The following is a 22,892-nucleotide window of genomic DNA, read 5'->3' as shown; positions in this document are numbered from 1 at the left end:
GAAGGGCCCTGTACGTCCGTGCGTGCGTGCGTCCGTGCGCGTGCGTGTACGCATAGGCTACTGGGATGCCGCCTCTCCCCTCTGAGTCTTCCAGTTTCCCGGCGTGCTGCGGGCCCGCCAAATGGGAGGGGGAGACGCAAGATGGCGGCAGCCGCGAACTCCGGCTCCAGCCTCCCGCTGTTCGACTGCCCGACTTGGTGAGTGGCGGGGCGACTAGGGCTGAAGTGCCTGGCGTGGCTTGGCCAGGGCTGGGTGGGCGGCTCATTTCTCGCAGTGAGCTGAACGGTTCAGACACTTTGGGACTGATTGAGGGAGCACAGTCCGTCGGGCCGGGCGGCGTGGGGAGGAACCGGGAGCCCGGGCCCAGGCACTGAGAAACCCAGAGTTGGGGGCTGTGCGGCGCTCGCTTACCCAGCCCCTCCGGCAATGCAGCTAGTTGCCGCGGCGGTTCGGGGCCGTGGCCCTGAATTTACCCAGACTCCTGACTGAATGCCTAATGCTCTCGTGGAGCACCCGACCTGCTCCCCAGCTCTCTGTCCCGAACGCGCACGAGCTGGCTTGCCGGCCCTGGTCCAGCCTCAGAGCCCCGCATCCCTCTGCTGTGCTGCATCCCGAGTCGCGGACTGGGAGTTCCCTGAGGGCAGGGACCGCTCTGACCTAGCCCTGCGTTCTCAGCCGCCAGCGCGAAGCCGGGCACAAGTGGGCATCAGTAATTGTTGGAAGGAAGCCCTTATTTTTTCTCAAGGTGTTGGAAATAATGGAATAATTTAATTTAGGATTTGAATTAAGGCAAATAATTATGAATTGCCTTGCAAGGAGACCCATCTGAGTTAAAGCTATTTCCACTGTACCTCACGCAGTATATTGTATATGGCTTACTCTTCTCTGCCTCCCGTGAGTTAGGTTGAGATCTTCAAGGGCAAGGACTGTTCTGATGCATCCTTATGCTCCCAGCTCCTAGGCCTTAGCAAGGCACATAGTAGAAGTTAAGAAAGCATGTTTTGGATGGATGTAACATCGCTTTCCGAAAGAATATGGGCTGTCCTTTCAGCAGCTGCCATACAGGAGTTAGGGAAGGATTGTGAGGCAATTATGTTGCATTTTCAAATTAGATGAATAGATATATTTTTATATACAAATGTAGGGACTCTGGCAAGACTCCCCCCCCCCCCCCAAACTTCAAAGAAGCAGACACAGGAAATAAGTGAATGTGTGAGTTTTTTGGGTCCCTTTGCATTTTTGCAACACCCAGTTACTTCAGTCTACAAATTTTGTTTCCAGTTTGGTTCCCTGCTGCATTGTATCCAGAAATTGAACCAGGATCGTGAACTTAAGAGTTAGAGGAGACAGATCACCTACCATTTCCTCAGTTTGTTAGGCAGCAGCCTTTGTGTTAGATGCTTTGACCTGAGTATCACCGTTGATTGTTGTGGTTATAGGAATATAGAAAAAAGCTCCCTTAAGCTGTTGTAGAAAGATCTGTTCAAGAGTAAGAAATATCTTGTATTTATTGGTACCATGTTTCATGGGCATGATACTGGATTACTCTAACTCCCTAATTATGTACCTCTGATTTGACCTGAGAGCTCTGTTCATTCTGTGATGAGACTAATCTTTATTAGCTCAAAACACCAGCTGATTTATTCAACCTTTATATGGTTTTAGTGGTAGTGGCAAAAATTACATTCAAATTCAAGTAATCAGGCTACCCCAGGTCTAGTTCTTGTACTCTATGCTACTTTCTCTCCGAGGTAGATGTCCAGTGCTAAAATATAGGTTTCTTTGGTGCTGCTCTAAATACAGATCCATTAAAATCTGTTTTAGAGCAATTGAATCACTGGGGAAGTAAAGTGTCAAACTTAGAAGCTGTAATAACAGTGGAGTAGATGACATTTCTGCTTGAAAATGAACTAATTATAGGCTGGTAGGAGAGCTGTAGTGTTCAATGGGACAGTAATTGTAAATAGTATTTATGAACTCATCTTGAAAATACTTTTCCCTCTTATTTTTTAGGGCAGGTAAACCACCACCTGGATTACATTTGGATGTAGTCAAAGGAGACAAACTAATTGAGGTATGGAAATACGTGTCTTTTCTTTTTTCCCACCACACTAAAGATTTTTGCTAGTGACTCACTTTTCCACCCCCTCTCCTGTGCTTTGTTTTCCAGCAACGCTTTTGTTCATCTTGATTTTTTTTCTATTAAAAGCACATGGTGATATAACACGTTCAGACCTCTTATTTCCCACAGACACTCAGTATTTTCTGACTTCTCTCACCTTCTAAGTGAAGGATTTTAATAGATCATGGACCTTTGGGCCCTAATCAAACTGGAAGTCCTATAACATGGTGAATCCCCCCCCCCCCCCCGCCCCGAGTACATGGAATTGGGTAGAAGGTGCAAGATATACAATACTTGAAGAAGAAAGTGGTCCTGGCCTGGTAGCTCAGTTGGTTAGAGCATTGTTCTGATGCCGAGATTATGGGTTCGATCCCCAGTCAGGGCACATGCAAAAATCAGCCAGTGATGGCATGAATGTGTAGAACACCAAATCGATGTTTCTCCTCTCTCTCTCTTTCTCTCTCCCTTCCTCTTTCTCTAAAAGTCAATAAATAGCCTGACCAGGCGGTGGCGCAGTGGATAGAGCGTTGGACTGGGATGTAGAAGGACCCAGGTTCGAGACCCCGGGGTTGCCAGCTTGAGTGCGGGCTCATCTGGCTTGAGCAAAAAGCTCACTAGCATGGACCCAAGGTCACTGGCTTGGGTAGGGGGTTGCTCAGTCTGCTGAAGGCCCGCGGTCATGGCACATATGAGAAAGCAATCAATGAACAACTACGGTGTCGCAACGAAAAACTGATGATTGATGCTTCTCATCTCTCTCTGTTCCTGTCTGTCTCTCCCTATCTATCCCTCTATCTGACTCTCTCTCTGTCCCTGTAAATAAATAAATAAATAAATAAATAAATAAATAAAAGATTTTAAAAGTCAATAAATAAAATGAAAAAGCAAAAAGGAAGAAAGTGAATGCTATAGATTGAGTTTAAGTTGCTTTTATTCAGGCCTGAACCCTTCAGAGAAAAGAATGGAATGGTGATGAAATTTATTTGTTTATTCAAAGCATTGAATGCTTGTTGTGTTGTAGTCATTGTGATTGGCACATGGTTCTCGTCCTCAAAGAAATCATCTGATGGGAAAGACACATCACATAAAAACATTACATGATAATAATTGAAATAAGTACAGGGAGTCCTTAGGTTACTACACAGTTTCATTCCTACAACTGTGACATAACCCGAATTTTGGTGTAAGTTGAAAATACATCCTAGTCTAAGTCACTTACCTATCCTAACACAATTATAAAATCATAATCTAGAACGTAAAAACACAACTAAGCCACAGAAAAAGGAAAAGGACATAAATAATACTATACTGTACACTGCACTGCATATTCTTCTGCCACACACAACCACTAATTTGCTCACATAGCCCGTTAACTACAACGCTAATGGCATAGCCAAAACACTGACTTCTTAGGTTTGGGGTTTTTTTTTAGTTTTTTATGGGAGTGAGCCTCATAAACTCTAAAAGTCATATGTTGAGACTGTCATAACCCGAGGACCCCCTGTACCATAAAGGAAAAGTGTAGCAAAATACCAGGTTTTATACAAGTCTAGACTGCAACACCACATAGGACTTGAAAATTTTGATTAGCTATTAGGTTTTGTAGGATGTATTTTGTTTAGTTTAGTTTTTAAATTTGATTGTTATGGCTTTATTTAGTTACCAAGAAATGGAGATTAAGCTTGCTGTGAGTGTGGAGTTGTGAGTCTCCATGTCTTAGACCAAATTTTTATGTTTGCTTGCTTGGATGTAATTTGGGTACGAGGTCCCACTTTTTTTTTTTTTTTTTAATTTTTAAAAAATTATTTTTATTCATGTTAGAGAAGAGAGAGAGAGAGAGGAGGGGGGAGGAGCAGGAAGCATCAACTCCCATATGTGCCTTGACCGGACTAGCCCAGGGTTTTGAACCAGCGACGTCAGTGTTCTAGGTCAACGCTTGATCCACTGCGCCACCACAGGTCAGGCAAGGTCCCACTTCTGAGTGCAGTTTTTTGGTGTATATAGTAAAAACATATCATTCCATGGTTGAAAGCTAACTGAGATCTCCTTAATGATATTCTGTAAATATATTGTTGTCTCTTCAGGATGTCAGATATCCCAGTATTTTAGAGTATTAAGGCATGAGTTGTGATTAATTTTTTTATTAACTCATCATACCCATAGCCAGTCATTTAGCCTCTTTGTCATAGATTCTTTTTTCTTTTTAATTTATTTTTATTTTTTAATTGAATTTATAGGGGTGACATTGGTTAATGTAGGTTTCAGGTATACAGTTTTATAATGCATTAACTATAGTGTTTTTCTAGCTTAAAAGTTACAAAACATCAAGATTATTCAATGAAATAATTTCACTAAAATGTCTTTAAAAACAGTTTTACTATAGACTGTTCCACAGATATAAAATATTTTTATTTTTTTCCTTTTTTCCAATTGAGAGGAGGGGAGATAGTGAGACAGACACCCGCATGTGTCCTGACCGGAATCCACTCAGCAACCCATCTTGAGCTGATGCTTGAATCAACTGAGCTATCCTCAGTGCCAGAGGTTGACTTGCTTGGACCAACCGATCTGTCCTCAGCACTCGGGGCTACCGCTTAAACCAACTGAGCTACTGGCTGCAGGAGGGGAAGAGGGAGAGAAGGGGGAGAGGAAGGGGAAAGAGACGCAGATGGTCACTTCTCTGTGCCCTGACTGGGAGTTGAACGCGGGATGTCCATACACCAGGCCGACGCTCTATCCACTGAGCAACTGGCCAGGTCCTAAATTATTGTTGCTAAATATCATGAAGCTTTGAAGACATAGGAATTTATTTTGTTTCTAGACTTTAGTAACTCTTCAGTTTGCAAAAAGAAGCAGAAAAGGAAGCCTAACCTTAATGATACCATATTCCTTTGTGAAATAAGTTATATTTTCAAAGTGCTATAAGTTGTCAAATATCCCTCTGATTACTGGTTTCCATTAACTGATAATGTTCTGTCTTTATTGCTCTTAGGTGTGCTGAGTTGCTACACAGTTATCAAGTTACAGTATTTAGACATCACTGTGCTGTTTCTGAGAGGAATAGATCTGAGATGTGCTTATTTTTAAGGATTTAGGCAGCACTTGATACTAACCGAGCTATCTATATCCTAGCCTTGTGTCAAAGGCTTGTGATGTGTTGTGATAGCTGGGTTTAAGAAGTGCAATATTAAAACAAAAGCCATGAGTCTTTTAAGCCCAGTGTGTAAAGATACACTCTGAGTTATAACTCAGCGGCACAACTAGATAATGGTACTAGCCATAGCTAGTCAAGAAATGTGGTTTCAGTGACTGTTGAAAGACCAATGCATTATTTCATTTACTTGGACAGAAGAAGCACATTGTACAGGAGTTCACAAATGTTCTTAATTCGAAGACAGATTATTTTCTTGCCTAGTTTTCATGTTTCTGTAATTGAGATGCCTTTAATTGGGAATGTATATATTTAATCTAGCAACCCTTTCTCTTTTTTCCCCACTTTAAACACAGATCTCTGGTATGTCTTTGGCACTTTAGAATTACAGACATTTGGTCTTATATACCGTTTCCTTAAGACTAGCTAGTGAGCACTGTGATTAGTTAATTTAAGTTTGTGAGGGCATAATCTGTGTATGTAAATATGAATGAGAAATGCACTGAGATTCATCCTGCACAGATAATACCTAGGGAGAATAAGATGTTGAAATTACAGAGCTCTCTCTATTCTAAAGCAATGTTTTATATTTAAACCAAGTCTTAAAACTTGGGTCTGAGCAGACATGTAGATGATTGTCTTATTGAGCTGTCAGGCTGTTAAAATTGTGGTGCTGCCTAGCAGTATAGTAGGGGCCTGGAACAAGCCCACAGCAGATGGGCGCTGCTGGATGGAGTTTCCCAGAGGTGGCCTACATACCTATACTAGCTTGAACTAATTGAGCCTTAAGGCTAAACTTGAAAAGAAACTGGGTGATTGTTTAAAGAAGAATTAAGAGTGTAGCCCCATAGTATTTGCTCACTCATTAAAATATTCCTTGCCATATGGTGCATTTCTTGATGCATGTAAAGAAAATAAATAATATGGTTTAAGGAGCTTAGACTCTAAAGTCAGACAGGTTCTGTCTGTCTGAATTTCTTTTTTTTTTTAATAATTTATTCATTTTTATTAGAGAAATAGAGAGAAGAGAGAGAGAAAGAGAGAGAGAGAACAGGGGGAGGAGTAGGAAGCATCAACTCCCATATGTGCCTTGACCAGGCAAGCCCGGGGTTTTGAATCAGCAACCTAAACATTCCAGGTCGATGCTTTATCCACTGCGCCACCACAGGTCAGGCAATCTGTCTGAATTTCTAATTCAACTTATAAATATCTAGCTATGTGAATGTGTTAATTTCTTTATGCCTCAATTTTGTCATTTATAAAGATAGGAATAATAGTACCTACCCACCTCACAAAGTGGTTGTGAGGATTAAATGATCGGTGCATGAGGTATATTTCTCATTTTGTAAGGGGAACACTAAAGCTTTGTGCTCTCTTCTCAGAGATTTTAGTGTTTTTTAAAAAATTTTTATTTATTTACTTTTTTAGATTTTATTTATTCATTTTTATTAGAGAGAGAGGGGAGAGAAAGAGAGAGGGAGAGATAGAGAGAGAACAGGGAGAGGAGCAGGAAGCATCAACTCCCATATGTGCCTTGACCAGGCAAGCCCAGGGTTTTGAACCGGCGACCTCAGCATTCCAGGTCGACGCTTTATCCACTGCGCCACCACAGGTCAGGCTCTTCTCAGAGATTTTAGAAGTATAATGTAAAATGTGAACTAGAACTTTATGAGAACTTGTAAGGTTTTCCTTTAAAGGAAAAACATCGTGTATCCAAATAAGGGTCAATTGTAGACTTTTAAAACTGGAAGAAGTGTTAGCAGAAATTTATCTCGAGTCTTTAATCTATGACAGCCCAGTCCACAACCAGGCTGTGTCAGGGTTTACTGATCCAGGGTAAAAAGATAAGTAAGGACAGTGGTAGTGAGTTTTTCATAAAGCTAAATTCAGCTCAAAGTATTCCAGAAGTACTTTGGGGCTATGACAGCATAATTAGAATATAGATAGGTATTGTGTTTATACCCCCTTCCTTTCCTAAATAATTGGTAATCTTCCTTTGGGTTTATATTTTCTGAGAAGCAGTAGACATGCTTTGTCTTCTTGTTTCTTGCTTGACCTAAAATTAAGATTCAGTGAAATCTTAAATTTCCAATGAACAGAAGACTATCCCTTTTGCAGGTCTCTTTCATCTAATAGAATTAGGACAAGTACTTTCTATATGAACACTAGATATTTGACCACTATATTTGGGAAGATTAATTGCCATCTACCCCTCAAAATGCTAGTAAATTATTCTGAGCTTTTTATCTTGAAGAGAATTAAAAATAGGAAATAATTGTTTTCACCTTGGCAAGGAATTTTTCCTAAACCCTGTTGAAACAATTTAAGTAATATTTAACTTAATGTTTATTTAGAAACTGATTATTGATGAGAAGAAGTATTACTTATTTGGGAGAAACCCTGACTTGTGTGACTTTACCATTGACCACCAGTCTTGCTCTCGGGTCCACGCTGCCTTGGTCTACCACAAGCATCTGAAGAGAGTTTTCCTAATAGATCTCAACAGTAGTAAGTAACTCACATCACATCCTATCTCACACATTTTTGGGGGGCAATGTGAAAATGTTCTTTGGATTCCTCAGTTTCAAAATTGTGTTTTATTACTTATCAAGGAAGAAGTTTACGTTTGGTTTTTAAGTCAGCCCTTCTCGACTCCTGTGATACTGCCTATCTTCCTGAAATAATTGATGACTGGGGAAGAGAAGAGGGTTTTGGGGAGGACTATCCTGGAGGAGGCAATAGGTATATACTGTACAGAGAACAGCAGCAACAACAAAAACACCCAGGAGCCAGGGACTCTGGGTATCCAAGTGTTTATAGGAGCATGATAGTCTACGGCCATACCACCCTGAACACGCCCGATCTCGTCTGATCTCGGAAGCTAAGCAGGGTCGGTTAGTACTTGGAAGGGAGGAGCATGATAAATTGTGGTCCAATATAAGCAGAAGCTGTGGTTAGCTCCAAAAAAAATCAAAAGAAAACTTGTTTTGAACAAAATTTAATTTTTAATAATGGGTTCTTTATTCTAGCTATATTCTGCATTGACTACCAATAATATCAATTTTAATTTCATGAATATGCTCCAACTAAAGAGTTTCAACTTTGTCAAAGATAATCCCAGAAATGCATTTGAGACTTACCTGCATGGATCCCTAAAGTTTGTTCATTTTCCCATGTATAAATACAGTATAAATTGTAAAGGATCTTGCTTCCTGGGCTGACCATGTTTTTCTTCCCCATTTCCCCAACACAACCCCACCCCAGTCTGCTTATATAATGGCTTTGGAGAGCCTTGTCTCACAAGTACTTACTTGCAAATTTATCTCATCTTTTCTCTCCATTTTATAACATGCAGAATGCAGACATGGAAAAATAATCAGACTCTGCAGTAGGATTTTGGCTTCCCTTGGCATTGATATTGCACCTGTTTCAGCCAGCCTTTCTTGTCCTGGGGAGAACCCAAGCATAACTGCCACCAGGGTTAGACTTGGGGCTGGAGAGGTCAGACCACAGCGATGCCTGTCTCCTGCCTTGGGTGGCGTGGTTATTGCTGGGTTGGAGCCATTCCTGCTGGACCCAGAATGGAGCCAACCTTGTCTGGCAGCAGAGAGCAAGCAGTGGTATTTGTTATATGGGGTAACAGCAGGTCTGAAGATGTATAAGAATTCCACTGAAGAGATTCAAGACCCAGTGAAGGATTTTTCCTTTTCATTGTGACCCATGACAAGGGATGCAAAGTGGACCCAGTGTCATTTTCATTTTAAAAAGCAGAACTGATATGCTGGGAGGAGCTGCTCTCCCTTCTACAATTCAGGTTGGTTTATTTTCTCTTACATTTTTGATTTGGTTATTCCCAGCACACGGCACTTTCTTGGGTCATATTCGGTTGGAACCTCACAAGCCTCAGCAAATTCCCATCGATTCCACAGTCTCATTTGGCGCCTCCACAAGAGCATACACTCTGCGTGAGAAGCCTCAGACATTGCCGTCAGCTGTGAAAGGAGATGAGAAGATGGGTGGAGAGGATGATGAACTCAAGGGCTTACTGGGGCTTCCAGAGGAGGAAACCGAACTTGATGTAATTCCATGTCTATGTCATTATTTTGTTTTTTGGAGCTCTGGTTTTTATAGTATGTGGCTGATCTGTGTAGCTTGAAATGCCAATGACTTAGTGGTAGAAGGTTTTCTCGAGCTTAATATGGGCCTTTGCCACTTTGTCGGTATAGTGTGATCAACTTTGACATACTCTGGAGAGCTGCACTGTGTGAACTTGGTTCTGTGTGGCTGACTAAGGCTAACAAGGAGACTAGGTCTCTTGCCAGCAGACCCTCATGGTTGTCTTACATACCTTCACTAGATGTTAGAAACCAAGGCTGGGAGTTAAATTTTTCTAGTCCAATGCAGTTTCTACTAACCAATAGTCAGTACTCCTCAGAAGTTCAACTGGCCCTGGCCGGTTGGCTCAGCGGTAGAGCGTCGGCCTGGCGTGCGGGGAACCCGGGTTCGATTCCCGGTCAGGGCACATAGGAGAAGCGCCCATTTGCTTCTCCACCCCTCCGCCGCACCTTCCTCTCTGTCTCTCTCTTCCCCTCCTCCAGCCAAGGCTCCATTGGAGCAAAGATGGCCCGGGCGCTGGGGATGGCTCCTTGGCCTCTGCCCCAGGCGCTAGAGTGGCTCTGGTCGTGGCAGAGCGACGCACCTGGTGGGCGTGCCGGGTGGATCCTGGTCAGGCACATGCGGGAGTCTGTCTGACTATCTCTCCCTGTTTCCCGTTTCCAGCTTCAGAAAAATACAAAAAAAAAAAAAAGAAGTTCAACTAAACAGCACTGAGACTGAAGCTTTTGTTCATTTACTTTTTTTTTAAATTGTCCAAATAGCCCAGAACTTTTCTGAGTAGAACTAGACTGCTTTTGGGTTTTTTTGTTTGTTTTTTTATTTTTTTTTCCAATTTTTTATTTATTCATTTTAGAGAGGAGAGGGAGAGACAGAGAGAGAGAGAGAAGGAGAGAGAGAGAGAGAGAGAGAAGGGGGAGGAGCTGGAAGCATCAACTCCCATATGTGCCTTGACCAGGCAAGCCCAGGGTTTTGAACCGGCGACCTCAGCATTTCCAGGTCAACGCTTTATCCACTGCGCCACCACAGGTCCAAGACTGCTTTTGTTTTTACAGACCTGGCAGCCCTGACGGCTGCAACATTTTTACAATTTTTTATTTTTTATTTTTTGTATTCCTCTGAGGTTGGAAACGGGGAGGCAGTCAGACAAGACTCCCGCATGCGCCCAACCAGGATCCACCCCACACGCCCACCAGGGGGCGATGCTTCGCCCATCTGGGGCGTCGCTCTGCCGCAATCAGAGCCATTCTAGCGCCTGAGGCAGAGGCCACAGAGCCATCCTCAGCGCCCGGGCAATCCTTGCTCCATTGGAGCTTTGGCTGTGGGAGGGGAAGAGAGAGACAGAGAGGAAGGAGAGGGGGAGGGGTGGAGAAGCAGGTGGACGCTTCTCCTGTGTGCCCTGGCCAGGAATCGAACCCGGGACTCCTGCACACCAGACCGATACTCTACCACTGAGCCAACCAGCCAGGGCCCATTTTTACAATATTTTTAAAGTGCTAAAGTTTTCCTTTTCTAGGTGCTGACCCCAGTAGTTTGTGATATGGCTGCCATCCTTTAAATCAATGTTTTTCAGCCACCATCCACGGACTAGTCCACCAGAAATTTCATTCAAGTCCACAGAGGAGTTAACCACCCTGATATCACAAGAATCAAACCTAATGATCTTAGATTCACTTATGCTCAGTGTGATTTCTGCCTTAGTAGTCCCTGAAATAATTCTCCTGTTTTTACTAGTCCCCAAGTGTAAAAAGGTTGAAAACCACTGCTTTACATGTCTATCTCTGCACTGGTGTGGCTGGTCTATTCAGGTAGGCTATATGCAAGCATGTCCTTAACCACCCACATGCACTTACTATTCTAGTGGTACACTAAGGCAGTTAGTTTCCCAGCCCTTTGAAGAAAAGCACCGTGGAAATCTTATAATTTAGAAGTAATTTAATTCTAAAGAAGTAAGTAGCCTTATAGCCAGAGGCATTAATGATGGTCACTCTTGCTCATTTCTTCTCTAGGCTTCTTCTGTGCTTTCCTGTCTTGTAAATTTAGTATGTGAGGTCCTCTCTGGGTCTTCATTCTCAAGGCATTTAGACTATCTCAGACTGCAATGCAGATTGGAGTAAGTCCAGAAGATTGTGAAGAGGCAGGCTGCAGTGCAGAGGCCAAGTTAATCACTGAGATGAATGGATGATTATGAATAGAATTGGGGCCATACACAGGACTGGGGAGTGGCAAAATATTAAGTGCACTGGCAGTGTCCTTGTGAGTTCTAAAAGAGAGGGCTGCTGGGAAGGAAGCTGTCAACCATCCTTTCTCATCTCTGTTTTGTTACTTTAAAACAATTCTTGGAGTTCCAGTCACATTCCTTTATTTCTCACCATAAAGACATGATAGCCTTTCTTTTAAAACAAAACAAAAAAACCCCTCTAAATCTCAACCCAAAGATGTTTGTACAGATGACTTGTTCTTAGCTCAAGGCCCTCACCTCCCTTTGAATAGCACTGCCTCCCTGTCAAGGAGGGCATTCCACCTTCTATCAAAGGTGCCTTGTTAATATTAGCAATCTTGTCTGCTTGGGGAAGTCAAGTTTAGCCCCTAATGCCTTCCTGCCCTTTATTTAGTAATATATTCTTCAAATTTTTTGTGTACTGACCCTATCTTTCCTATGTGAACCCTGGCCTAGAACCTGACAGAGTTCAACACTGCCCACAACAAGCGAATTTCCACCCTCACCATTGAGGAGGGGAATCTAGATATTCAGAGACCAAAGAGGAAGAGGAAGAACTCACGGGTGACTTTCAGCGAGGATGATGAGATCATCAACCCAGGTAAGGTATCCTAGTTTCTTATAAAAAAGCTGTGGTCTCGTATAATAGTTCATTGGTGAAGTACCTTCAACACTAAAGCATTATCCATTTACACTGTGGAAGAAATAGCTACAGGGAGGACCCATATTATTTCTCTGCTGATTCAGTATGTCTACTTTATAGTAGAGGTTTAAGTTAAGCATAGGTGTTTGCTGTCTTTATCTCAAAATAGGACATTAGTATCTTTACGGCATTCTGCATATGATTGGTAACTCTTAAGATTGGAGAGCCTTGGCCCTGGCCAGTTGGCTCAGTGGTAGAGCGTCGGCCTGGCGTGCAGAAGTCCCGGGTTCGATTCCCGGCCAGGGCACACAGGAGAAGCGCCCATCTGCTTCTCCACCCCCCCCCCCTCCTTCCTCTCTGTCTCTCTCTTCCCCTCCTGCAGCGAGGCTCCATTGGAGCAAAGATGGCCCGGGTACTGGGGATGGCTCCTTGGCCTCTGTCCCAGGCGCTGGAGTGGCTCTGGTCACAACAGATGGGCAGAGCATCGCCCCCTGGTGGGCGTGCCGGGTGGATCCCGGTCGGGTGCATGCGGGAGTCTGTCGGACTGTCTCTCCCTGTTTCCAGCTTCAGAAAAATACAAAAAAAATAAATAAATAAAAAAAATTGGAGAGCCTTCTGCTGCTAATATTAACTGCATTGAAGACTTGCCCCTCTGTGAGGAAGTAACTTGTATGAAAATGTCAGCAAAATAAGAGCATCAGACTACAGGAAGACCACTAACTTTACCAATTTGTTCTGTCATTCAACATTTATTTATTGGTCTCATGTTACATCTCAAGTATTGTGGTAGGTGGATGACATACAGCTGGAAGGTATAGTTTTTATAGTAAAGATAGAATTAAGATTCAAAAAACCTTGTTTGAAAATAAATTTCAATGAATAGAAACAAGGATCCCAGACTGACAAGTTATTTTTAATTCCCAAACTGAATGCAGTGAGAATCACTTGCAAGTTCTGCATTTAGGTTCAAAATATCAATTATTTAAATGGAGAAGATCTGCACCAGCATGAAAAAAAAGATCAAGGGATTTCAGTTAATTGAAAATGTAGTCTCAGTCATTAGGGGTATGTGAAAACTAATCAAATGCAGTTTAAGATTGCATATGGAAGAATTAATGATCTGTGTTCCGAGCAGAACTCACCCAAATATGTTACTAAATACAAGTATGACCTCAACCATCAAATGTGTTAAGTGGTCCTGAGGGAGGAGGAGACTCATAGATATGGAAAACCCTGAATGATGGAATATAGGGAAACCGTGTATGAGGGAGGGTAGATTATAGGAGGCTTGGCCAGTGTGGTTAGGTATTCGCAAGGTTGACCTTAAGGAGGAAGCAGTGGGCAAAATCAGAGCCAGTGAGTAGCAAATATAAGGTCTACCGGAAAGTTCTGTCCGTTTCTATCACAACAAGTTTCGACATGTAAGCACATGTTTATTTGGCGCATGTGTGCCTCTCTATTTTTATCACTTAAGGTATACATACTGACGTAGCAAATTAACTAAAACAAAGTTGATTCATGTTAGTCTTATGAGTGAAGCGATAGTGTACCCATGGCTACTGATAAAGTTCATTTACGCCACTGTAATTTTTATGAATTTCAACAAGGAAGAAATGCTACAGAAGCATGTAGAAATTTATTGAAAGTGTTTGGTGAAGGAATAATACCAACTATCACTTGTTTTTGTCCTTACAAAATTTTTTGAAGGGCAAAAAATTCAAAAATGAAGAAGATACAAACAAGCACTGGTTCAATTTTTTGCATCAAAAGATAAAACATTTTTCACCTGACCTGTGGTGGTGCAGTGGATAAATCATCAACCTGGAAACGCTGAGGTTGCTGGTTCAAAACCCTGGGCTTGCATGGTCAAGGCACATATGGGAGTTGATGCTTCCTGCTCCTCCCCCCTTCTCTCTCCCCTCTCTATAATGAATATATAAAATATTAAAAAAAAAACAAAAAACATTTTTCAAAAATGGGATATACAAATTGCCCTCATGCTGGCAAGAAATCATTAATAATAATGGCAATTATATTATTTAATAAAGTTTATTGACGGTAAGAAAAGTTTGTATTTTGTTTTATTCCAAAAATGGACAAAACTTCCGGTATACCTTATATTTGGTTCAGCATAAAAAGCAACAACGAGCCTCACTGGTGGTGGTGCAGTGGATAGAGTGTCAACTCAGGACTTGGAGGTCCCTGGTTCAAAACCCCGAGGTTGTTGGCCTGAGCAAGGGATCACTGGCTCAGCTTGAACCCTCTCCCCCTGTCAAGGCATATAAGAGAAGCAATGAACAACTAAAATGAAGCAGCTACAAATTGATGCTTCTCATCTCTCTCCTTCCTCTCCGTTCCTGTGTCTCTCTTAAAAAAAAAAAAAGCAAAACAAATCTTTATGTTTAGTCAGGGACTCCATGACCATCTAGGAAGCTTATTTCTGGATCCCAGAACCTATTGAGTAAGAGTTTCTATGGCCCTGGCTCGTGAATGTCATCTTGGCATATGGAAGTCCTGGGTTCGATCCCCAGTCAGGGCATGCTGGAGAAATGACCATCGCTTCTCCCCCCATCTCTTTACCCTTTCTTTCCCTCAAGCATCGAAGCCCAGGTCGGGTTGCCGGCTAGATCCTAGTCAGGGTGCATGTGGGAGTCTGCCTCACTATCTCCTCTCCTCTCACATAAGAAAAAAAAGAGTGTCTGGAGGTTAAACCTAAAAATTTGTAATTTTAAACAAGCTCTTACACTGATGAACAACCAATAACTTGGAAATTACTGGACAAAGCAATTATTAAGTCTCTTTCAAGACTCAGCATCTGATCTGGAAAATTATTGCTCCAGAGCTTTGTTAAGGCAGTGTATTTGGGGAAAGTATAGCATAGTGGTCAAGAGTATGGGCTCTGAAGTCAGAGGTCTGGGTTTGAAATCCGCCTCTTCACTTAATTGTATGACCTTGGCCAAGTGACTCGAAAGACTTGGCCTCACAGGATTGGTGGGGAGATTAAATGATTACCATGTGTAAGAATACTTCAGATGCCTGACCTGTGGTGGCCCAGTAGATAAAGCACTGACCTAGAATACTGAGGTCACTGGTTTGAAGCCTTGGGCTTGCCTGGACAAGGGCATATAGGGGAAGCAGCTACAACTTGATGCTTCCTGCTCCTCCCTTCTACCCACCCCTTTCTCTCTCGCTCTCTCTCTCTCTTCCCTTTCTTTAATAAAATCTTGCCCTGGCCGGTTGGCTCAGTGGTAGAGCGTCGGCCTAGCGTGCGGAGGACCCAGGTTCGATTCCCGGCCAGGGCACACAGGGGAAGCGCCCATTTGCTTCTCCAGCCCTCCGCCGCGCTTTCCTCTCTGTCTCTCTCTTCCCCTCCCGCAGCCAAGGCTCCATTGGAGCAAAGATGGCCCGGGCGCTGGGGATGGCTCTGTGGCCTCTGCCTCAGGCGTTAGAGTGGCTCTGGTCGCAACATGGCGACGCCCAGGATGGGCAGAGCATTGCCCCCTGGTGGGCAGAGCGTCGCCCCTGGAGGGCGTGCCGGGTGGATTCCGGTCGGGCGCATGCAGGAGTCTGTCTGACTGTCTCTCCCTGTTTCCAGCTTCAGAAAAAAAAATAAAAAAAATAAAATCTTAAAAAACCAAACTTTGGCCCGGGCTGGTTGGCTCAGTGGTAGAGCAGCAGCCCAGTGTGTGGAAGTCCCGCGTTTGATTCCCAGCCAGGGCACATAGGAGAAGTTTCTATCTGCTTGTCCACCCCTCCCCCTCTCCTTTCTCTATTTATCTCATCCCCTCCCACAGCCAAGACTCCATTGGAGCAGAGTTGGCCCGGGTGCTGAGGATGGCTCTGTGGCCTCAGCCTCAGGGGCTTGAATGACTCCAGTTGCAACGGTGTAATGCCCCAAATGGGCAGAGCATCGCCCCCTAGTGGGCGTGCTGGGTGGATTCCGGTTGGGCGCATACGGGAATCTGTCTCTGCCTCCCTGCCTTTCACTTCAGAAAAATTTTTTAAAAACCCAAAAAACTAAACTTCATGAAATTATATATATATAACACATAAATACAGATAACAGGACAGCAAATCCCAAAGGGAAGGAGGGAGGTAATGTGGGACAAGGGGATAAGGGTGAGAGTGATACTGAGTGGGACACTTGAATCCATATTAACACAATAAATTAAAATTAATAAAAAAAAAATCTTCAGCCTGACCAGGCGGTGGCGCATTGGATAGAGTGTTGGACTGGGATGCGGAAGGACCCAGGTTCAAGAACCCGAGGTCGCCAGCTTGAGCTCGTGCTCATCTGGCTTAAGCAAAAAGCTTACCAGCTTGGACCCAAGGTCGCTGGCTCGAGCAAGGGGTTACTCGGTCTGCTGAAGGCCCACGGTCATGGCACATATGAGAAAGCAATCAATGAACAACTAAGATGTCACTACGAAAAACTGATGATTGGTGCTTCTCATCTCTCTCCATTCCTGTCTCTCCCTATCTATCCCTCTCTTTGACTCTCTCTCTCTCTCTCTCTCTCTGTCCCTGTAAAAAAAAAATTTTTTTTCTTAAAAAAAAAAATCTTCAGATCAGTGCCTGGCATGCAGTAAGCTCTTGATAAATGTTAGCCATTATCATCATCATCTGCCACAACTTTTGCCTTCTACCCATGCAACCTTTCCTATACCAGAAATAGATATAGCAAGGAATTTGTTGGTAGATCTTCCAGGAGCAGAGATCTCCTGGAACAGGCATATCCTCTCTCTAGGAGTGGAATGGCTAAAGAATGAGGAGAGGGTGAGAGGCCTAACCACCATTCAGTCAGCACAGGACAGGGTTTCCCAGGGAGGCTTAGCCCCTCTCCTCTCTAGGCCTAGCGCACACGTGGGCACGTCCCCTGTAGCCACTCCTGTTAGGCTCCAGTTGCTCATGTGCTTCATTCAACTTTCCTTGCTGAAGGGATGATTGGAATAGGACTTCTATGGGGATGAGAAAAGACGAGAATGCCTTTTGTCTCCTTCCTGAGTGGCTATCTTTTCCACTTTCTTCTTCCGTATAGAAACCATTCATTCATTCATTCATTGTACAAAGATTGGTTGTTCAATGAATATACCAGGGTGTATTCTTTAAAGGCATCCTAACATGGGAAAAGCCACACTTAAATCAACCAGGTGTTATTTACTCAAATAGGGAATCTTTATTTTCCAAAGGAATTCATAAGCGTGTGTGTGGCCTGACCTGTGGTGGCGCAGTGGATAATGCGTCGACCTGGAAATGCTGAGGTCGCTGGTTTGAAACCCTGGGCTTGCCTGGTCAAGGCACATATGGGAGTTGATGCTTCCAGCTCCTCCCCCCCTTCTCTCTCTCTGTCTCTCTCTCTCTCCTCTCTAAAAATGAATAAAGAAAAAAAGAAGAAAAAAAAAAGTGTGTGTGTGTGTGTGTGTGTGTATGTATATACATATATATATGGCAAGCTCCCTTTATTTTTAATTTTTTAAATGTTAAATTCTATTTATTTATTTTAATCCGTGCATTTAAAATAAGATATACAACATCTGTTGGGGAAATGATTCCTTTCCCATCACTACATTAAGATAAAGGGGATAAGGACCTGGCCTGTGCTGGCGCAGTGGATCAAGTGTCAGCCTGGAACACTGAGGTCACCGGTTCAAAACCCTAGGCTTTCCCTATCAAGGCAAATATGGGAGTTGATGCTTCCTGCTCCCCCCCCCCCATTCTCTCTCTCTCTCTCTCTCTCTAAAAATAAATAAATAAAGTCTTTTAAAAATGATAAAGAGGATGAACCCTGGCCTGTTAGCTCAGTTTTAGAGCATCATCCCAGTATGCCATGGTTGCAGGTTCTATCCCTGGTCAGGGCATATACAAGAATCAAGCAATAAATGCATAAATAAGTGGAATAACAAATTGATATTTCTCTCCCTCCATTTTCCCCTCTCTCTAAAAGAAATGTAAAAGAAAAAAAAAAGATGAAGGGATCTTAGAGTAGTTTCCCTAGTAATGCTAATAAGCTGGCCTGCCTATTTCCACACACTCATCTGTCAGTGTGAACACTCCTGTTCATCCTAGGTGACCCAGCCCATTTGTCCTCTCTGTGCTCCAGAACACTGTTTTGCCATCTCTCTTGAAGCACCTCCAGTGTGTTGTAGCCTATCTGGCTTTACAACTGAACTCCATAAAGGTGGGGCAGTGTCTTGCTCTTTATTTCCATGCCTAATGTCCAATAAGTGAAGCATAATGGAGGGACTGACTGTAAACACGTTTCTTACTTAGTCGTAGCTCTTTCTCCCTGCAGAGTGAAGGAAGCTAGAAGCTTTGTAGCGTTCAATAATGTGTGTGTAAGCTGTGAAAAGGGAGCTGGTCTTCCAGCCTGCCTGGACATGGAGCTTCAGATCCTTTAGAAAAAGTCTTGATTGTATATTTGTTCAGATCAGAAGGCCAAATTAAATTGGAAGCTTTGAATCTAAATCCTAATTCTGTTTGCTAATGAGCGGGCATTAGCAAGGTAGGTGGTGTATGACCTCTTGACATGTCATTGTTTTATCATTAACATGAGTTGGCTAATATCTGCTCTCTTTTGTTTCTCCTCTCAAAAGAGAGAAGGATTGCCCTGATCAGAGAGCTCGGTTGGTCAGAGTATCATCCCAAAGCACAGGTTCCTGGTTTATTCTCGGGTCAGGACACATATAGGAACAGATCAATATTCCTATGTTCGCCTGACCTGTGGTGGCGCAGTGGATAAAGCATCGACCTGGAAAGGCTGAGGTTGCCGGTTCGAAACCCTGGGCTTGCCTGGTCAAGGCACATATGGGAGTTGATGCTTCCAGCTCCTCCCCCTTCTCTCTCTCTGTCTCTCCTCTCTCTCTCTCTCTCCTCTCTAAAATGAATAAATAAAAAAAATATATATATATTCCTATGTTCCTGTCTGTCTCTCTCTCTCTCCATTCCTCTCTCTCTAAAAAGAAATAAAATTTTTTGAGAAAGAGGGAAATATATGGAATGAGAGAGAACTTGGGGAAGGCAGCATAACACAGGTCCAGTGCTATTTCTGGCTGCTTGTACTCAATCCTGGCTCTTCCACTCTTATAGGGTGACAGGGCCTGCCACTTTATTCCTCTAAGCCTCAGCTGTTTTCTTGTTTAGTAAATGTTTATTATAGTAGTGCTTACCTCATAGGCTTGTGGTGAGAATTTATAAGTGCCCAGCACACAGTAAACACTCCAAGTGTTAGCTGTATTTTACTGTTTTAATATGAATTGTTGTGATTGCTTTGTTTACAGTGGGCCCTATACCTTTAAACCCTCCCAGTAGAGTACCAAACTAACCCTTTCCTTGTCTTTTTGCAGAGGATGTGGATCCCTCAGTTGGACGCTTCCGGAACATGGTACAGACTGCAGTGGTCCCGGTGAAGGTAGGAAGCACATTGTAACAGTATTTAAAATGCCTTTTCGTATTGTTGGGTTTAAAAATCCATCCTTGCCCTGGCCAGATAGCTCAGTTGATTAGAGCATTGTTCTGAAATACAGAGGTTGTTGGTTCGATCCCTGGTCAGGGCACATATAGGAACACTCCTGTCTTTCTGTCTCTCTCCTTCCCTCCTCCCTTCCTCTCTTACTAAAATCAGTCAATAAAAATAAATAAAAGCCCTAGCCGGTTGGCTCAGTGGTAGAGTGTCAGCCCAGCCTGTGGAAGTCCCAGGTTCAGTTCCTGGCCAGGGCACACAGGAGAAGCACCCATCTGCTTCTCCTCCCTTCCCCCTCTCCTTTCTCTCTATCTCTGTCTTCTCCTCCCACAGCCAAGGCTCCATTGGAGCAAAGTTGGCCCGGACACTGAGGATGGCTCCAAAGCCTCCACCTCAGGTGCTAGAATGGCTCCGGCTGCAACGGAGCAACAGCCCAGATGGGCAGAGCATCACCATTTAGTGGGCATGCCGGGTGGATCCCGTTCGGGTGCATACAGGAGTCTGTCTCTCTGCCTCCCTGCTTCTCCCTTCAGAAAAATACTAAATAAATAAATAAGCGAATAAATAAAATCCACTCTTTTATATGTAAGTGTTAAGTACATGCCTAATTTAAAACACATTCTTTGCTCCTCTCTCATTTTTTTTATCCTGTGGAAATACTTTTACTCAATCTGTGTCTAGGGGATCCTGGAGGGCCATAGCAAGGCTGCAGGTGACCAGCCAGCTTCATGCTGCTGTAAATTGTGATGCTATGTGAGTCTGTAAATTTACCTCCCAGCAGGCTGCATAGAGACCCACCTTTCTTTAGCCTCTCCCTCTGACTAAGCTCTCAGGAAGAGGTATTGTTCTATTTGTGCATGGCACATCTGGCTTTTGCTGTGCCTTCATTCTGTGGATAGGCATGGCACAGACAGAGGAGCCAGCCCAGACCTAGGTTAGGTTTAAAGACCAGGTATGTTGAAGAACCAAGAGCTGGAAGCTAGAAGCTTCTTCCATTCACGACAGATTTGTTTTTCTTTGAAATTAATGTTTAAAAATTGGGTGCCCAACATGAAGATAGATACTTATTCTCGCCCCCCCCAATTTAAATACTACCATCTGTTATTACCTCTGATTCCTAAAAGGGCATTTTAACACCCAAAAAAAAAAAAAAGAAGAGGAGAGGTATGACAACCTAAGGATAAAGAATAGTCACTTAAACTGGATAAGTTTTACTTTATGAAAAGGTTATACATTATTGTCATTTTTCTCCGTGTGACTTGGGGTGGTGAATACTTTGTGTGGATCCATTACATTAGACAGCCACTGTAAAGTCTCCTCAAACCCTGAGATTTTAGGACAGTGAAACAGGCTGTCTGGGAAACAAAACAAGCTGGAGGTTTAGGGCCTTCCCCAATTTTCTTAGTTCTTGAATAGAAAAGGCTAACTAACACCCTCTGTGCCTCACTCTTGTCTCCTCTTTTCCTGTAAACCACAGAAGAAGCGGGTGGAGGGCCCCGGCTCCTTGGGCCTGGAAGAATCAGGGAGCAGGCGCATGCAGAACTTTGCCTTCAGTGGAGGACTCTATGGGGGCTTGCCGCCCACACACACCGAGGCCGGCTCCCAGCCGCATGGCATCCACGGGACAGCTCTCATTGGTGGTTTGCCCATGCCGTACCCGAACCTCGCTCCTGATGTGGACTTGACTCCTGTTGTGCCATCAGCAGTGAGCATGGCTCCTGCACCGAACCCTGTAGTCTATAACCCTGAAGCTGTCAATGAACCCAAGAAGAAGAAATATGCAAAAGAAGCTTGGCCGGGCAAGAAGCCCACACCTTCCTTACTGATTTGATATTTTTGGTCATGGAGAAGGGTGGGGTTGGGTGGGAATTGGGTGGAAGGGTGATGGGGGAGCTAATGAACTAGGGAGAAGATTTTTCCATGTGTGCAGTATCGTCTTTCAGAATGTTTCCTGGGGTCCTAACCATGTAATATCAAAACTGGGGGTGGGGTTGAAATATCCCATAAAGACCAGTTTTCAGAACTTTCAGTGTAGAGAAGTGCTTCACAACCCTTTTAAGTAGACTGCCCTGGCTCTCCCCAAGCCTTCCAGTACTTTCTGTTTCTTTCCTACCTCTTTCTAGGACTATTTTTATTTAAAGTCATGTACCCTGGGCAGAGACTCCAGGCCCTCAGGTTGAATACAGAGCTAGGTAGGTGACAGTCACATCACCAGCCTTGTGGTCCAACACCCTAATTTATATTTACTAGCTCTATAAGTTCCACATAGCAAAAGGGTTGCCACAGATCGGAGGTTGATCAAAAGAAGGATTTAGAATTCTACAATTAAGCTAAAGTTTAAACTCAAAAAAATGTTTTCTTGGGTCAGTGGTTTTGAGGTCCAATAGTTAGGCTTTTCTCTTTTGTCCTTTCTGTTGGAATGAGAACATTTTGATTTGGTCTGTGACCAGTGCCATAGACACAGGTTGCTAGTTTTAAACTTACTGCTTTGTTTGAACTTGACCTGTTTTTCTTGTCAAACCTGAGTACTTGCTGAAGTTTCTCATTTGATTCCAGAGTACTGTCCTCTACTCTCCAAGGCTTTATACTTTCCTTTTCAAATGTGTTAGGAAGGCAATTTTTAAAGGATATGACCAGTTAAAACAACTTCAATTACAAAGAGATATGGCCAGTTAAAACAACTCCAGATTTACTTTGCAGGTAGCTGATGGCTCTAAGAGGACATTGTTTGATACTGGTTCAGAGGCTCGTTCCCCCCTTTGAGAGCTCTCGTTATCCAGAGCTCTAAGACTAGACCTGGCTAACAAACATAGGAGACGAAGTAGGAAACGTTGATAAGAGCTTTGTACAGAGATTTGTACATTTGTGTAATAGGCCTTTTCACGCATTATGTGTAGCTTTTTACCTGTAACCTTTATTACATTGTAAATTAAACGTAACTTTTGTCATTCTGGTGCAGTTGTGATTCAGCCACCATCACCAATTCCCACTAACATTAGAGGATGTTTGTCAAAGATACAGCTATTGGGCTTGGGAGGTAGTGCTCTGTCCCCGTTTTATTACCACAAATGAAAATGCCCCCTATGAATGTGAACATCCTAATTAGACAGTCCAGTCCCCAGAGTGAAGCCTCATGAAGCCAAATGGATTAAGAGGTGCCAGCTGCCCTTCATTAGGAGGCAG

The 22,892-nt window shown here is 43.3% G+C and overlaps 1 protein-coding gene and 1 non-coding gene across 2 annotated transcripts; both read left to right on the top strand.

Moving 5' to 3' along the window:
• The first annotated feature begins 104 nt into the window (after positions 1–104).
• Positions 105–22,657, top strand: PPP1R8 (protein phosphatase 1 regulatory subunit 8). The gene is made up of 7 exons (XM_066269943.1): positions 105–197; positions 2,014–2,074; positions 7,628–7,781; positions 9,131–9,351; positions 12,064–12,208; positions 19,594–19,658; positions 21,187–22,657. Exons 1-7 carry the CDS (start codon positions 142–144, stop codon positions 21,538–21,540), a joined length of 1,056 nt encoding a protein of 351 aa, XP_066126040.1. The 5' UTR covers positions 105–141; the 3' UTR covers positions 21,541–22,657.
• On the top strand, positions 5,219–5,384 carry LOC136332418 (small Cajal body-specific RNA 1). Its single transcript, XR_010730683.1, has one exon. It is a non-coding gene; the product is annotated as a small Cajal body-specific RNA 1 (non-coding RNA).
• Positions 22,658–22,892: the final 235 nt, after the last annotated feature.

The sequence above is a fragment of the Saccopteryx bilineata genome, chromosome 3 (assembly GCF_036850765.1).
Source record: "Saccopteryx bilineata isolate mSacBil1 chromosome 3, mSacBil1_pri_phased_curated, whole genome shotgun sequence".
NCBI classification, from domain to species: Eukaryota; Metazoa; Chordata; class Mammalia; order Chiroptera; family Emballonuridae; genus Saccopteryx; species Saccopteryx bilineata.
Note: the sequence above shows the minus strand (reverse complement) of the source record. Positions and strands in the feature narration are given on the sequence as shown.

Bases quoted from the DNA above. Each gene is read 5' to 3' on its own strand.
- PPP1R8 (XM_066269943.1), top strand. From the start codon at position 142: ATGGCGGCAGCCGCGAACTCCGGCTCCAGCCTCCCGCTGTTCGACTGC. The intron at 198-2,013 runs GTGAGTGGCGGG...CTTATTTTTTAG, and splicing joins CTGTTCGACTGCCCGACTTG to GGCAGGTAAACCACCACCTG. The intron at 2,075-7,627 runs GTATGGAAATAC...ATGTTTATTTAG, and splicing joins AAGGAGACAAACTAATTGAG to AAACTGATTATTGATGAGAA.